At 45.2% G+C, this 14,405-nt stretch overlaps 1 protein-coding gene across 7 annotated transcripts in view; it reads left to right on the forward strand.

The window, feature by feature from the left end:
• Insc (INSC spindle orientation adaptor protein) overlaps positions 1–14,405 on the forward strand; it is a 106,693-nt gene that overhangs the window by 39,724 nt on the left and 52,564 nt on the right. For all 7 annotated transcript variants that reach the window (XM_006507662.4, XM_006507659.4, XM_030242501.1 and 4 more), the window contains exons 3-5: positions 7,541–7,886; positions 8,835–8,887; positions 10,559–10,682. In XM_006507662.4, the coding sequence (XP_006507725.1) occupies positions 7,541–7,886; positions 8,835–8,887; positions 10,559–10,682 (523 nt within the window). The remainder of the gene's footprint in view (positions 1–7,540; positions 7,887–8,834; positions 8,888–10,558; positions 10,683–14,405) is intronic.

Below are 14,405 nucleotides of genomic sequence, written 5' to 3' on the forward strand. Positions count from 1 at the left end.
TTATGACAAGCAGTTTAATGAAAAGAAAATGTTATGGGGCATAGAAGGCAAATATTAATGGACAGGATTAATAATAAACTTGGTAGGCTTTGGTTAATCTTGGGGTTAAAACTTAGCTTGGGGAAGATAGTCAGTGCATGGAGACAGGCGAGAGAAGAGCAGAGGGGTCATTTACCACATAATGGGTGAATAAAGAGTTTGTACAGTCTTCTGAGGTGAAGAAAAGCTCTGATGTTTCTAGTAGTGTGCAGATGCTCTCCTGGTGGGTGGGGAATCACTGAGCTATTTAGCATTTCAGAGAGGTGAAGGCCTTCAGCTCACATGTTGACTAGGTATGGATGCAGAATTCAAGACTTGTCTGCCCAGTGCCTGGAGAGACTCATGCTGGTGCCACACAGCATGGGACTGACAGGAAGAGCAGAGGCAGACCAACATGGAGGAAAACGGGGAGGGGGGAGGGGGGAGGGGAGGGGGGAGGGGGGAAACAACAACACTTAGCTTGGGCATCACCAGTGCCTGAAGCAGAAGGGTTGGAAGTTAAAACCCCGACCACAATGTCAATTATTTATAACTCATTGCATAAATTATTATGCTTAAGTTGGCTGTCTAGTAAACAGTGTATAGTTTTGCATCATAGAGGTCAGGACATTCTAAATTAATCTACGACTTGTTTTGATGAGAAAGGAGGGACAGAGGAAGGGAGAGAGAGAGAGAGAGAGAGAGAGAGAGAGAGAGAGAGAGAGAGAGAGAGAGAGAGAGAGAGAGAGGAGAGAGAGAACAGACAGAGACACAGAGAGAAAATGAATAAATGTGATAGAATCTGGACCATTTTGGTTGTAGAGAGGTATATGGGCTGGATGGTCCCAAATAATACTTGTGATGATAGTCCTAGGAGAATCCAAGAAGCATTCTATTACACAGAACAAACCTCAAGGAGTTTCTAGAACCCCAGAAGCCATGTACTAGCCAACCCTGAGCTCACCTTCTACTTTTTCTCCCATACACTCCATTGTAGCCATGCTGTCTCCCTATTAGTTCCCTCCCAGGGCCTTTGCCTGGGTCCTGTCCTCTGTGGTGAGCACTCAGTTTCCATATTTTATCATGGCTAATCTTGCCTCCTGAGAGAGTGTGCTCGTGACTTACAGTCTCAGGAAACTGTACCATGACCACTCATTTAAAATGGCAATGACTTTGTGCCTCATAGATTTTTGATGCCCCGATTCTGCCTATCTTTTCAGTAGAAATGATCAGTTCTCAGAGCACTACACGGTTCTCATTTATTCCGTTTTTATCATTTACTTTCTGCCTATCACGTGCCTTCTCCATAAGGGGATTAATGTCGGTTGTTTTGTTTGCTGGCTTATACCACTTCCTGTCTCATGTATCCCATTTCTTGGCGCATCCCAGGCACTAAGTAAATGATGGTTCAGTAGAAGAGTGAATGTCCAGATGGACTCTGTGAGGACACGTGGGACACACATCTGCATGCTTGGAATGAAGTTCCATGCAGGGCAGCGAGAGACTGAACATCTTGAAAAGCAGAAAGGGAAGGTCTGTTAGACGGCTGCCTCTATCAGAGCCCAACATTGGCTTCCAAGTTCCTTCCTCCATCGGTTCTACCACTGCAGTCACAGATCAGGGTCTAGCTGTTGACTCTTCTCTCATTTATTAACCAGTGTTAATGTCGTCATGATTTTATCTTCCTAATTGTCTGCTTCATTGCTGAGACTGGAACACAAGGCCTTGGCCATGATAGGCAAACATTCTGCAGCAGGAGAACACCTCAGCCCTTCCTCAAACATTTTTTAAAAATACGTATTTATTTTATATGGATGAGTGTTTGCCTGACTGCATGTATGTGCACCACATGCATGCACAGTGTCCATGGAGTTCAAGGGGGGCATCAGATTCCTGAAACTGGAGTTACAGATGGTTGTGAGCTGCCATGTACAGCCAGAGAATCGATTCTGGGTCCCCTGGAAGGGAAGCCAATGCTCTTAAGCACTGAGCCATTTCTGTGACCCTCTTTCTTAACCATTGTTGAAAGGTTGTTCTCCAAGAACACTTTTCCTACAGGAGCCCAGGATTCCTCCTTATCTATTTGAGTCTTTATGGCTGAATGTAAAATCTTTGATTATCACCTCATTTCCTTGAGTATTTCATTGTGACTACTTTATAATAAGATGTTGGTCCAAAAATATCTAATATTTGCATAAATTTCTATTCTTTATCAATAACTTGTACTTTCTTCTAGATGTATAAGGGGCCTCTCCACAGATCTCCCCTTGTCTTCCCTCCTTCTCAATTAGCTTCATAAATCTTCATTATTTACTTTTTGTAGTCTCATTTGGCTTTGTACGTAGGTCACGATGACCATGAATTTCTAACTCTGTCACTCAAGTTGGCCTGGAACTCACAATACAGTTTGGGATGTCCTTGAACTTGAAGCAATCCTGATGTCTCTGCTTCCTAAGTACTGACATCATCACATGACAGATTGTTTTGTCCCTTTTTAAAAAATGTGGTTATGTGTGTATGTTGACCATATGAAAATGTATCAAGCTCAATCTTGTACTTTTGTGTACATGTGTTAAATTTCAGTAACAATCTCATGAAAAGGAAAATGACCAGGAAGTTTTCTGTGCAGTCTCTGTCTATCCTCACATGCCACTCATCATTGTGTAAGCCTTGTTAACCTCAGATGGATGACAATAGGCTACCAACCCAGGAAACTCTGGCTAACTGTCTTAGGATTTTACTGCTGTAAACAGACACCATGATCTTTTATAAGGCAACTCTTATAAAAACAACATTTAATTGGGGCTGCTTACAGGTTCAGAGGTTCAGTCCATTATCAAGGCTGGAACATGGCAGCATCCAGGCAGGTATGGTGCAGGAGGAGCTAAGAGTTCTACATCTTCATTTGAAGGCAGCTAGCAGAATACTGGCTTCCAGGCAGCTAGGATGAAGGTCTTAAAGCCCACCCCCACAGTAACACACCTACTCCAACAAGGCCACACCTTTTCCAACAAGGCCATACCTTCTAATAGTGCCACTCCCTGGGCTGAGCATATACAAACCATAACACTAGTGCTGTTTATTTTTTATGATTGAGGAGGGAGATGGGGCATTGTGACCTAATCTGAAGGTCCTTAAGACATGGCTTCAGAGGGATCAGAAGGTACATGCCCAAGAAGCCACCTGAGATTCAGCTGCAGTAAGCTTTAAGGGTAAATCAGGAGGCCCCCACTGGACAACAAAGTCAGTGGGTTTGTCCCACAACCCAAGCAGTGTCCCCCTTTCCTTCCACTCCAAGGTTCTCTGAAGAAGCCCCACTCCTGCCTCCTTAGCCAGGTCCCACCAACCTTCCTCCAGAGGGACTCATTACATTACGGTGGGCCAACCAGCTCAGCTCAGGCTTTTGATTGAGGAAGAAGCAAGAGAGTGAACTTCATTCTGGTGAGAAATGTCATTGTTTTTAAAAACAATGTCCATAAGAAGACAGCTTTAGATGTAGAGAAGGTTGCAGAGACAATAGGATGTGTTTCTCCTGGCTCCATGCCCAGGTTCCCTGATCATTCACAAGTTGTATTTGTCACACTAAGGAGCTGTCATAGATCCATTGCTATGTAACTGAGCTTCAGATGATACCTAGAGTTCCCCAGTTTGCCCACACATGCCACTGTTCTGCTTCAGAATTCTTTCCAGAACATCATCTCCGTGTACTCAGCGTATCTCCTAGGTCTCATCTGGCCTATGAAGGTTCCTCCCATTTTTCTTTGACAGTTTTTTTTTTTGAAGTTGTCATGTTTTTAATTAGATATTTTCTTTATTTACATTTCAAATTTTATCCCCTTTCCCCATTTACTCTCTGAAACCCCCCCTATCCCATCCCCCTTACTCCTGCTCACTAGCCCACCCACTCTCGCTCCCCTATCCTGGGATTCCCCAACACTGGGGCATCAAGCCTTCACAAGACCAAGGGCCTCTCCTGTCATTGATGTCCCACAAGGCCATCCTCTGCTACATATGCAACTGGAGGCATGAGTCCCTCCTTGTGTACTCTTTGGTTGGTGGTTTAGTCCCAGGGAGCTCTTGGGGTACTGGTTGGTTCATATTGTTCTTCCTCCTATGGGGCTACAAACCCTTTCAGCTCCTTGGGTCCTCTCTCTAGATCCTTCATTGGAGACCCTATGCTCAGGACAATGGATGGCTGTGAGCATCCACTTCTTATTTGTCAAGCACTGGTAGAGCCTTTCAGGAGACAGCTATATCAGGCTCCTGTCAGCAAGTACTTGTTGGCACAATAATGTCTGGGTTTGGTAACTGGATATGGAATGGATCCTCAGGTAGGACAGTCACTGGATGGTCTTTCATTCAGTTTCTGCTCCAAACTTTGGACTTTGACAGTTTTAAGGAGCAGAGCCACATTGTTTTGTAGTGTGATCCCATCTTAGCTAGGGTTTCTTTTGCTATGGCAAAACACCACCACCAGCTGGGCAGTGGTGGTGTATGCTTCTAATCCCAGCACTTGGGAAGCAGAGGCAGGTGGATTTCCGAGTTTGAGGCCAACCTGGTCTACAGAGTGTGTTCTAGGATAGCCAGGGCTACACAGAGAAACCCTGTCTTGGGGAAAAAAAAGCAATTTGGGAGAAAAGGATTTCTTTTAGCTCACACTTTCATATTGCATCATTAAAGAGAGTCCAGAGAAACTTGACACAGGAATCGGAAGGCAGGAGCTGAAGCAGAGGCCATAGAGGAGGGTTGCTTACTGGCTTGTTCCTCATTGCTTGTTCAGATGTTGTTTTGTTTTTTACCCTCTGGACCACCTACCCTGAAGTAGTACCACCCACAGTGGGCTGAGCTCTACCACACCAGCAATCAAGAAAATGCACCACAGGTTCCCCAAATTCCAATCTAAGGGGAGCGTTTTCTCAACTGAGTGCCTCTGTTCTAAAAGCACTTTAGCTGTGTCAAGATGACATAAAACTAGGCAGCACAAACCCATAATTAGTATTTGTCTGATTCTTTTTCATCATGAGATTAAGTCATGTATTTTAAAGAAAGAATCCCACAGTGCTGATGTGTTCCCCTTAACATACAGGATGTGGGCTATCAACAGGATCTAACATTCATGTTGCTGACCATGGTCACCAGGTCATATGGTGTCAGTCTTCACCACAGAATCACTTGTCTCTTTCCTTCTCTAGTATTTTCTTTGGAACTGAGTCACTGAGCCCATGCTCAAGCTCCACCTCCTTTATTTTAAATAAAGTTCATGTGACATGAGACTGGAGACTGGTAAAGACACACACATACAAACATACACAGACACACACACACACACACACACACACACACACACATCTCAGCACTTGTGCAGGTTGGGAGATAAACCCACACATAGACACAGGAGGGCAACTTAGATGAATTCATAACCACAGACACACACAGGCACAAACACGCATACGCCAGAGAAATCAATAATTTTGTCAATCTACGTTTGGCGGAAGAATGAGCAATCGATTGAGACTTTAATTTGCACGGCTTCTAAAATCTCACTGTCTTTCTCATCCTTATAGATTTTAAATAGCAAGGACTGAGTGTGCCTCCTGTGCGGGTCGGAAGTGAGGACTTTGCTCAAGCATTGGGTCTATAGGCTTTCCATGATGGGTCTAGGCCTGCAACATTCATGGCTCTAATCTCCTCTCCTTCCTGGCTCCCCCTTGGAGGCTGCACTGGGAGCCCTGATACTTGTTATGATTTGGTTTCTATAAGTTCTCCAAAGGTCCCTTTGTTGATCACTTTGCTTCCAGCCGGTTGTGCTGTTGAGAAGAGGAGCAAGAGGCAGGGCCTTAGTGAGATTGCTGGTGGCATGGGCCTTGAAAGAACTTATATACCTCACCACAGTCATCAAAGCTATGGAACAAAGTAACCATGGGCTGAAAGCTCTGAATTCATCAACAGAACCAGTTCTTGCCTCCTTATAAATCACCTGGAGTGCTTTGTCGCAGTCACAGAGAGATGGCTAGCACACCCTGGCTGGCCAGGGGTGAGTGTGTCTCCACTCAGAAAATCCAGTGTTCTTGCTCACGCTCATTCTCAAGGCGTATACGGAAAACTGGCCCTGGCCTATCTCAAGCATGCCTCCTCTGCCCCCATGTGTCCCAACAACAGTACCCTGCTCTACAGCTCTGAGAGCCTTTCCTTATCTTTGTCTGAAAGGTCTGCCTCATCCTGCTCTCAATCCCCAGAGGACCTTCACTCGCTGGGAGGTTGCTGATTAAAATCTGCTTAGAGATTCTCACGAGTTCTCATTTCAGAAGGAGTTCTGTAGCTAACAGGCATCAGAAATGACGCTTGGACCCTAGTGATCCTGGAGTTTCTCCTCAACAGCCTAAGTTCCATCATCAGCATCGTGTGCGGACAGCAGCTCCAGTTGCTATGACTCTGTGCTTCATTTGTCAGCACAGGGAGGGAACTGGATTAATACAGCTTAGTGCCAAAGCTTTGTCTTTCTGCCTGGGAGATGCATTAGGTACATCCAAATAATTGCTGTGACCAAATACCTGAGAAAAGTAACATGTGGAAGAGTTTATTTTGGCTTATGATTTGAGAGGGTTCGGTTCATTGGGTAGGCATCGCAGCAGAGGCATGAAGTGGGCAGTAGTCACATTTGCATTCACAGTAGAGCAGTTAGCCATGAGTCCCGGTGGTGCCCAGCTTATTCGTAGTTCATACATGGCAGATTAAGGTTGTAACCAGCTGTCCTGTCATGCTGGAAGATGATTGTGGGGGCTCCTTCATCTCCTCATTCCTCACACATCTTCTTTCTTTAAGATGCCAAGTAGCTCCTTGCCAGTGGAAACCCAGTGTCAGCTTCCCCACAATACTGACACATACATGATACTAAGTACACTGAACTCATAATGTGTTCAGTGTCTCATTAATGTCTGAAATCACTGAGTAAATGGAGTTACTCTGTTCATTATAAGCTTATATTTGCACTATAGACAAACTGGAAGTTAGAGGAAAGTTGAAAGACAGAAGGGAAAGGCTTTGATGCCATCGTCCCCAAAAAACCCTTAGGCTTTCTACCTTTCCCTTGAACATATATTTTCTCTAGATTATTATTTGTGTGTCGTTATCTTCTTTTTTTGTTTGTACTCTGTATATTGCTTTTTTTTCCTCCCTTCTTTTGAAAACTGTTTTCATTGCTACCAATTTTCTGGAAGGCATTATTTTAAGAAAATACACACAGTATGCCCATGTAGGTCTGCTACAGTTCTCTTTATGCCACTTTTATTTGATACCTTCTGTCAGGAGTCATGCCATTCATCGGTCTGGTCACCTGCCCTCAAAGCATTGTGCCTCCATCTTATTAGTTGTTCGATGGTGATCATGAGAAATAATGGAGAGGATTGGAAAGATAATGCTGAGTTTAAACTAGATGCTCTGTGAACATTGGTGGCCTGGGGTGGGAACTGTCTGGAAAAGGTGGGGTGCCGGCAATCACTCTGCCACTGTTCCCTGGTTGCAGGCTACACTTCATGCAGGTAGACTCGGTTCAGCGCTGGATGGAGGATCTGAAGCTCATGACCGAGTGTGAGTGCATGTGCGTCTTGCAGGCAAAGCCCATCAGCCTGGAGGAAGACACGCAAGGTGACCTTATCCTAGCAGGTGGTCCTGGTCCAGGAGATCCTCTACAGCTGCTCTTGAAACGGGGCTGGGTCATCAGCACCGAGCTTCGAAGGATCGGGCAGAAGCTGGCCCAGGACCGCTGGGCCCGTGTGCACAGCATGAGTGTGCGTCTGACGTGCCATGCACGCTCCATGGTCAGCGAGTACAGCACCATCAGCAGGACAGCCTCACAGGAAATGGGCCAGGTCAGCCATGCTGGGATAGTGCTAGTAGGTGCTGGGTGTGGGAATGCCTTCCTGAATTCTGGACTCTGAACCTTTCCTGGCCAGTAGCCTCCCTTGTCTTATAACAAAGTAGAGAAGGCTGGGGAGGACATTTAATGAATATATACATGTGCAAGGCATTGTAGTGGGCATTTCCTTTTTTTAAATAAATATCTCATTTAACCTGTACACCCACTGTAAGCAGCCTGATAGTGTAGTGGGTAAGTGTGTGTGTGTGTGTGTGTGTGTGTGTGTGTGTGTGTGTGTATAAAACAGAGTACAGACAGCCTGGCTTCAATTGTCCATCTACACTGTGACACTTTGGCAAGTTACTTGACTCCTCTATGTCTTAGTGCTTATGGGTAAGTGTAGCAGCATTTATTCAGGGATGATGACTGCAAAATAAATAACATGTAAAACATGCCAAGCAGCTGGCTGAACAGATTAGTATTACAGTATCATGGCTGAGGAGATAGACCCTTGAGGCTGAGCCGTTTGCCCCAAGCTAAGCAGAGGCTGATGAAAGGAAGGTTCGGATCCAGCTTTCCTGATTCCAGAGTGCATTAGAATCTTCCCAGCTCAAAAGTGAACCACTGAACATCTGCCCTCCTCATCGTGATTTTTCTCTCTTTCTTCTTCTCATCTCTCACCTTAAACTTTTCCTTCCTTTGTTGTGCAGGCAGTGAGTGTCTAATCATTAAACACAGCTTAAATAGCTCTTCTTCCTGAGGCTTCCCAGATCCCTCAGTATAACTAATTGCATGCCAGCTTTTCTCAGTCTCTCAAAGCAGTTGACCTTGACCTCCTTGGCTACCTACCCATGTGCTCTCATTTTTGTGGCTGTCTTCCCCTCCACCTTCATGCCCCAGAGTGCCCAGGTGTGCAGCAGCCGGTCCTCAGTGGAATCACGCTGATCATTTTTTACTACAGGCGGAGAAGCTGCTCATGGAGAAATGCTCTGAGCTCTCTGCGGTCACGGAGAGGTAAGTGCACCCTGTGCTCTCTGCTTGGCCAGCCAACCTTCTGGCTCTGGAATGGACTAGTCTCTTCTCTAGGTGTCAGTGGTTGCACTAGGTGGTGATAGGCTGGAGTTTCTTTATCCGGGCATTCTCAGGAACCTCAAAAGTTTATCTTGAAGTCAGTATTAGTGATGCATGTCTGTAATTGCAGCACTTAGAAGGCAGAGGCAGGAGGATCGTTACAAGTCCAGCATAGTTTGAATAAAGAGTTCCAGGCCAGCAAGGACTGTCTAATAAAACCAAAAAGTAAAATGAAATAATGAAAGATACCCACGAGGTTTTTGTCACATGATCAGAGGCTAGGGAAAGGTACAAGAGAGCCTTAGGTGTTTGAGGAAAGTTGTTTGAGGTAAGCCAATAATGGGGAAAGGTTTCCTTCAGGTTTGGACTACAATCTGAAGGCAAGAGCCAGGTAAGGTGAAAGCTGAACTCACACATCCACACATGCACAGAGACAGAGCTCTTCATAGACACCCTCTCTCTCTCACACAGCCACATAAACACACACTCATATCACCACAAAAATCCACCCACAGCCCCTCCCCACTTTCTCACAGCATAAACATCCATGAGCTCACACTCAGATGCACACATACACACCCAGTCTCATATTGACATATATCCTGAGTGTGAGCTGACGTGTTCCTTCACCCTTCATGCCTCAAACCTGGAATCTGTTATCTGTGGGAAGCCAGAGAGTCTTTTTCCTTTCTGGGTAGAGTATTCTCGGATCATGGGATGGACTTCAGCTAATCCTCTCTGCTTTTCTTGTCTGTGAAGAAAAACTTTGGAAGCAGCTTTATTTTTTTCATATTGTGGCAGCAATTCTTTGTTTTTCTTGTTAAAAATAAGCTTTAAACTGAAATAGAACCATATTACTTTTCTCCCTCAATGCCCTCTCATGCCCCCAGTGTCAACTAGTAGTTCTTTTTCTTTTGATCATTTTATTATTATATACATACATAGCTGTGTATATATGTATACATATGATACACACACACACACACACACACACACACACACACACACAACTTTCCGAATCTATTTTTTCTATTTTGATGGTGAGTGTATATAGTTTCAAGGCTGACCACTTTGGATTGACCAGCCAATAAGAAGCAAGGCTAACTCTTCTCTCATAGTCAGTCATTGTGTGTGGGTCTTTGCCTGAGGCAGGATCATCAAACTTTACCTTTTCCATATTAACGTGTCCATTGGTATTGCTATTGTTTGAGTCTTGTTTATGCATGGGCAGCAGTTCTTACAAGCTCTATAGAGAGAGCACTACCTTCTCCAAAGGTAACTGCCCCTCCACCCCAGGCACCACTGAGACCAGATTACTTGACCTTATTGATAACCCACTATCCCAGGGAGAACCCACTGACTTTGCCACTCTCTAGTGATTGTACTTTCCAATAACAGGACAATGTGACAAGTCTAGCACTTCTCTATGTACCAAAAGGCCAGGGAACAATCAGGCTGGCAGATTCTATCCCTGATTCTCTTGGGACCAGTGTCTTCCCTCTAGTCTGTTCTTCCCACACAGCATGCTTTGAGCAAGCCAGGTTTGCCCTAGTTACAGACATGGTCCAACCGAGCACAGTTTCTGGTGGCTCACCCTCTGGATCTCCCTCCCAGGTGCCTCCAGGTGGAAAATGAGCATGTTCTGAAGTCAATGAAGGCCTGCGTGAGTGAGACCCTGAGCCTGCTGGGCGAGCACTTTGGTCAGCTACTGGAGCTGGCCCTCACACGGGAAGTGCAGGTCAGTGTGCACTGGGAGACAGAGGACACTGTGGGATCAGCATGGAGGGAGGGGACACCGAGTGATTCAGCCAGACTGGGAGAAAATGTGAAGTGGCCTTTCTTGAGAAGAACCCTCTTCAGCATCTACGTGGAGACTGTCAAGATTCAGTCAGAGTTTCCAGATGTGAGAACTAGAGTTCAGAGAGGAGAGAGATCTAGCCAGAGTCACAGGGCAAGGTGGTGGCAGAGCCTGGAGTATCTTTCATCACTGTTCTCAGTTCCCTGAATCTTCTCTGTTGAGCTTCTATTCGCAGTGCACACAGGGGTCCTGCTGATCTTGAAGAACATATGCTACTGTCAGGGGATAAGCCAATTTTTGAAGTCCTGGCCACAGAGAACACTAGAAAGGTCATCCTCTGCTTCTAGGCAGGCTCATACTTGACTCCAGAAAGAGGGTGTGGTGCAGTCTGATGTCTGACAACAGATGTACCATAAACTGGTCCACAACAGAGTCTACATCGAGGTCCTTAACGTCTCTCCTCCCCACCCACTGTGTGATCTGAGAGGTGACACTTACCCAGGAATGAAAGTAAGAAGAAGTAAAGAGCAGGTGGACAGGCTGGGTTAAACACACATTATTTCCCTCTCCTGACTTTTTTATTCTTGATGCCTCCCAATACAGCAGGCTCCATAAGGTTTTCATTATAAGAGCTATTTACATGTTATTTATAGTTCAGGAATACTGTGTCACATACTTACCATTCTTTCCCACCACCAAATAAAAGCTTCCCATAAATAATAAAAGTCTGATTTTCTCCAAAATCGGCTTCTCTGATGAGCTCAGAGATTCTTCTCATCCTTTCCTGGGTGCATCCCATTTTGCACAGGGCCCAGCTCTTATGGCCTGATTCTCCTGCAAGTCCTCCCTCAGCCCCTGTTCCTACTTCTGAGACAGTGCAGCTGGTCCTAAGTATTCCTATCTCAGTCACAGGAGGGTCCTCAAAGACTTCCTATCCTTAGAATCAGAGACAAATGGAAAGGAGGGTCTCAAGGTTGCATTTGTGCTTTGGGACCCTAAGGACATCGGGGCTCTCAGGCACGGGTGCTCTGAGATTGGCATTCCTAGTGAACAAGTGTTATCAGTGACACAGAGGAGCAAGAGTGTTCCCTTTAGGGTTCATGACACAAACTGAAGCATTAAAACATGTCTGTCCATGTTAGGAAGAAAATCTAGTGAATGACGAACAGAAATATTGAAGTCTGAAGAAGACTTAAAACCTTATGGTTTGAGAGAGGACCAGTCCATGTGACAGGAAGTCATGGTAGAGTTCACAGCGGCAGGAACACCTCACATCCGAGAAGAGGGAAGTAGAGAGCAGAGACTGCCAATCCTCAGTAGACCTCTTCCTTCCTCCCTTTCTATTCATCCTGGGATTCCAGCATGCTGAATGGTACCGCCCACAGTCAGAGTAGGCCTTCCATCTTTGTTAAAGCCTCCTGAAAACATCCTCACAGGCATGCTTAGAAGTGTATCTCCTAGGTGATTCCAAATCTAGTCAAGTTAGCAATGACAATTATTCATCACGTACACTCAGAGGAAGCTCCAAGAGCAAAGGGATGGAGGGTTTTGTTTTGGTTTTTTGTTTTCTGTTTTGTTTTGTTTTTTAATTTGGAGGGTTCAGGAGATGCTCAATCTAGAAAGGGACATTAAAATCCAACAAAATGCTTTGGAGTATACAAGAGAAGTGTACGAGGGTCATTGGATATAACCTCCAGGATATAGCATGTGGAGCAGTGGGGCTTCCCAGCAATGGGAAGGGCTGTCCCAGGAAAGCCCCATGGCTAAGGTGGGCCAGCAATGACTGGAGGACAGAGACAGTAAACTGAAATTGAGCTGAATGTCCTTCTCTCTCAACAGGTTGCAAGTCTATGAATGTGGGCATCATAGGGTGGAGGTAGTAGACGAGGCGTATGGTTTGGAACCAAGAGTTTAAATCCTGACTTCTACTAAGTCATTTTGCATATTTGGGCAAGTCTCTTAATCTTTCTAACCCTAGCTTTCCTTGCTACTACAGTGGGGTGGGTTGGGATAGATGAAATGACACAAGGTACTTGGCAACACTTTCTGGATTGTATATTGACTGTAAGTATGCTCTGCCTTAAAAGAACACAGTAATTTTTTGCTACAGAAGTGTCCCAATTTCATAATTGTGTACTGATATTATTTTAACTACTTGGTAAGGAGGGTATTGTTCAGGCTGGTGGGAGATGGAGCAGAGGGAAGCCAGCTGTCTGTGGGGCATCCTTCATCTTCCTGAAGCCACGGCCCCAAAGGATAACCCAACTTCTTAGTGAGTCCATTGTCAGCAATCAGTCTGCTTCTAGGTGCCTGAGAGGCAGTTCATGATGTCATGACCATGAAATCATCTATAGATTTCCTGACAATCGGCCTAACATTTCCTTCTAATTCTGTTTGCAACTTTCAGATTTTGCTCAGCGTGTTGTCCAGAGCAGGTAAAACAAGGCTGCCGTGAGATTAAATAGCAAGGCAGAGACAGCCCAAGTACACTTGCCAGAGAAGTAGCATTTCCAGACGTTTCTTCTATCTTATCTTCTAGCTCCCTAGGAGAACAAAGCAAATGGATAACAAACTTCACTTCTATTGCTTATCCCAGACAGGGGGGGTTTCTTCCAGTTTGTTTGTAAGGGATGTATTCATTACTCATTGCACCAAGAAATCTGTTAGGAGCAATTGGAGGGAAGAAGTTTGTTTTGACTTTATGTTTGCACTTGAGTTCAAGTCAGGGCAGTAGAGATTTGAGTGAGGTAAGCTCACATCTGCAGTAAGGAGTGAGATCATCTCACATCTGCAGTGAGGAGTGAGGTCATCTCACATCTGCAGTGAGGAGTGAGGTCATCTCACATCTGCAGTGAGGATGCAGAATGACAAATGCCAGTGCTCAGCTCTCGGTCTCCTTTGTATTTATTCTGGGATCCCAGCCCATAGAATGGTGCCGCTCACAGTTAAGATGAGTTTTCTTAGCTCAGTTGACTTAATCTAGAAATCACAGGCATGCCCAGAGGTATGTTTCTCCTATGTGATTCTAGAGCCTGTCCAATTGAGTACCAATGTTAGCCAGTACAGACAGTCTGGTTTCCTTCATGGCTACAGTCTAGGCTGTCTCCACAGTAATGGCAGAGGGGTGGGGATGGAGGTGGGGGAGGGGGTGTTCAGGAAAGTGACTGGTACAGATTCATCCCAAACTGAACTGAAGTGCCCAGAAAGTTAGTACCTCAGACCCAGCATTATCTCACTACTGCTTTCCACACCAAGAAGATGGAAATAGGTCAGTTCTTAGTCCTGAAGGCACAGTCTTTAGATTCCATCCCCAGGGCTTCCAGAGTCCTTAAATGTACATTACAGTTGAGAAAAAAGAGAATACAGTCTTGGATGAGGCCTGGGCAGGATGCCAGCCAGAGTATTTATTTTAGTTGTCCATAGTCACAAGCACGCATGAACATATACCTGCGAAGAGAAGCGAGCCACTGAAGATTAATTATGCTACCGTATTTACCATATATGGGAGAAAATTGTCCCTTCTCTCACAGAAGGACATTTGGACATTTTTCTCCATCTTGAAAAGTCAGGAATTTGCAAGTACACTGGTGTGCATTCTTTGGCACTGCAATACTGAGTAACCCTCTTGCTTTGCTCTCTCTGTATGATGAGCTACCAGCACTC

The sequence above is a fragment of the Mus musculus genome, chromosome 7 (genome assembly GCF_000001635.26).
Source record: "Mus musculus strain C57BL/6J chromosome 7, GRCm38.p6 C57BL/6J".
NCBI classification, from domain to species: Eukaryota; Metazoa; Chordata; class Mammalia; order Rodentia; family Muridae; genus Mus; species Mus musculus.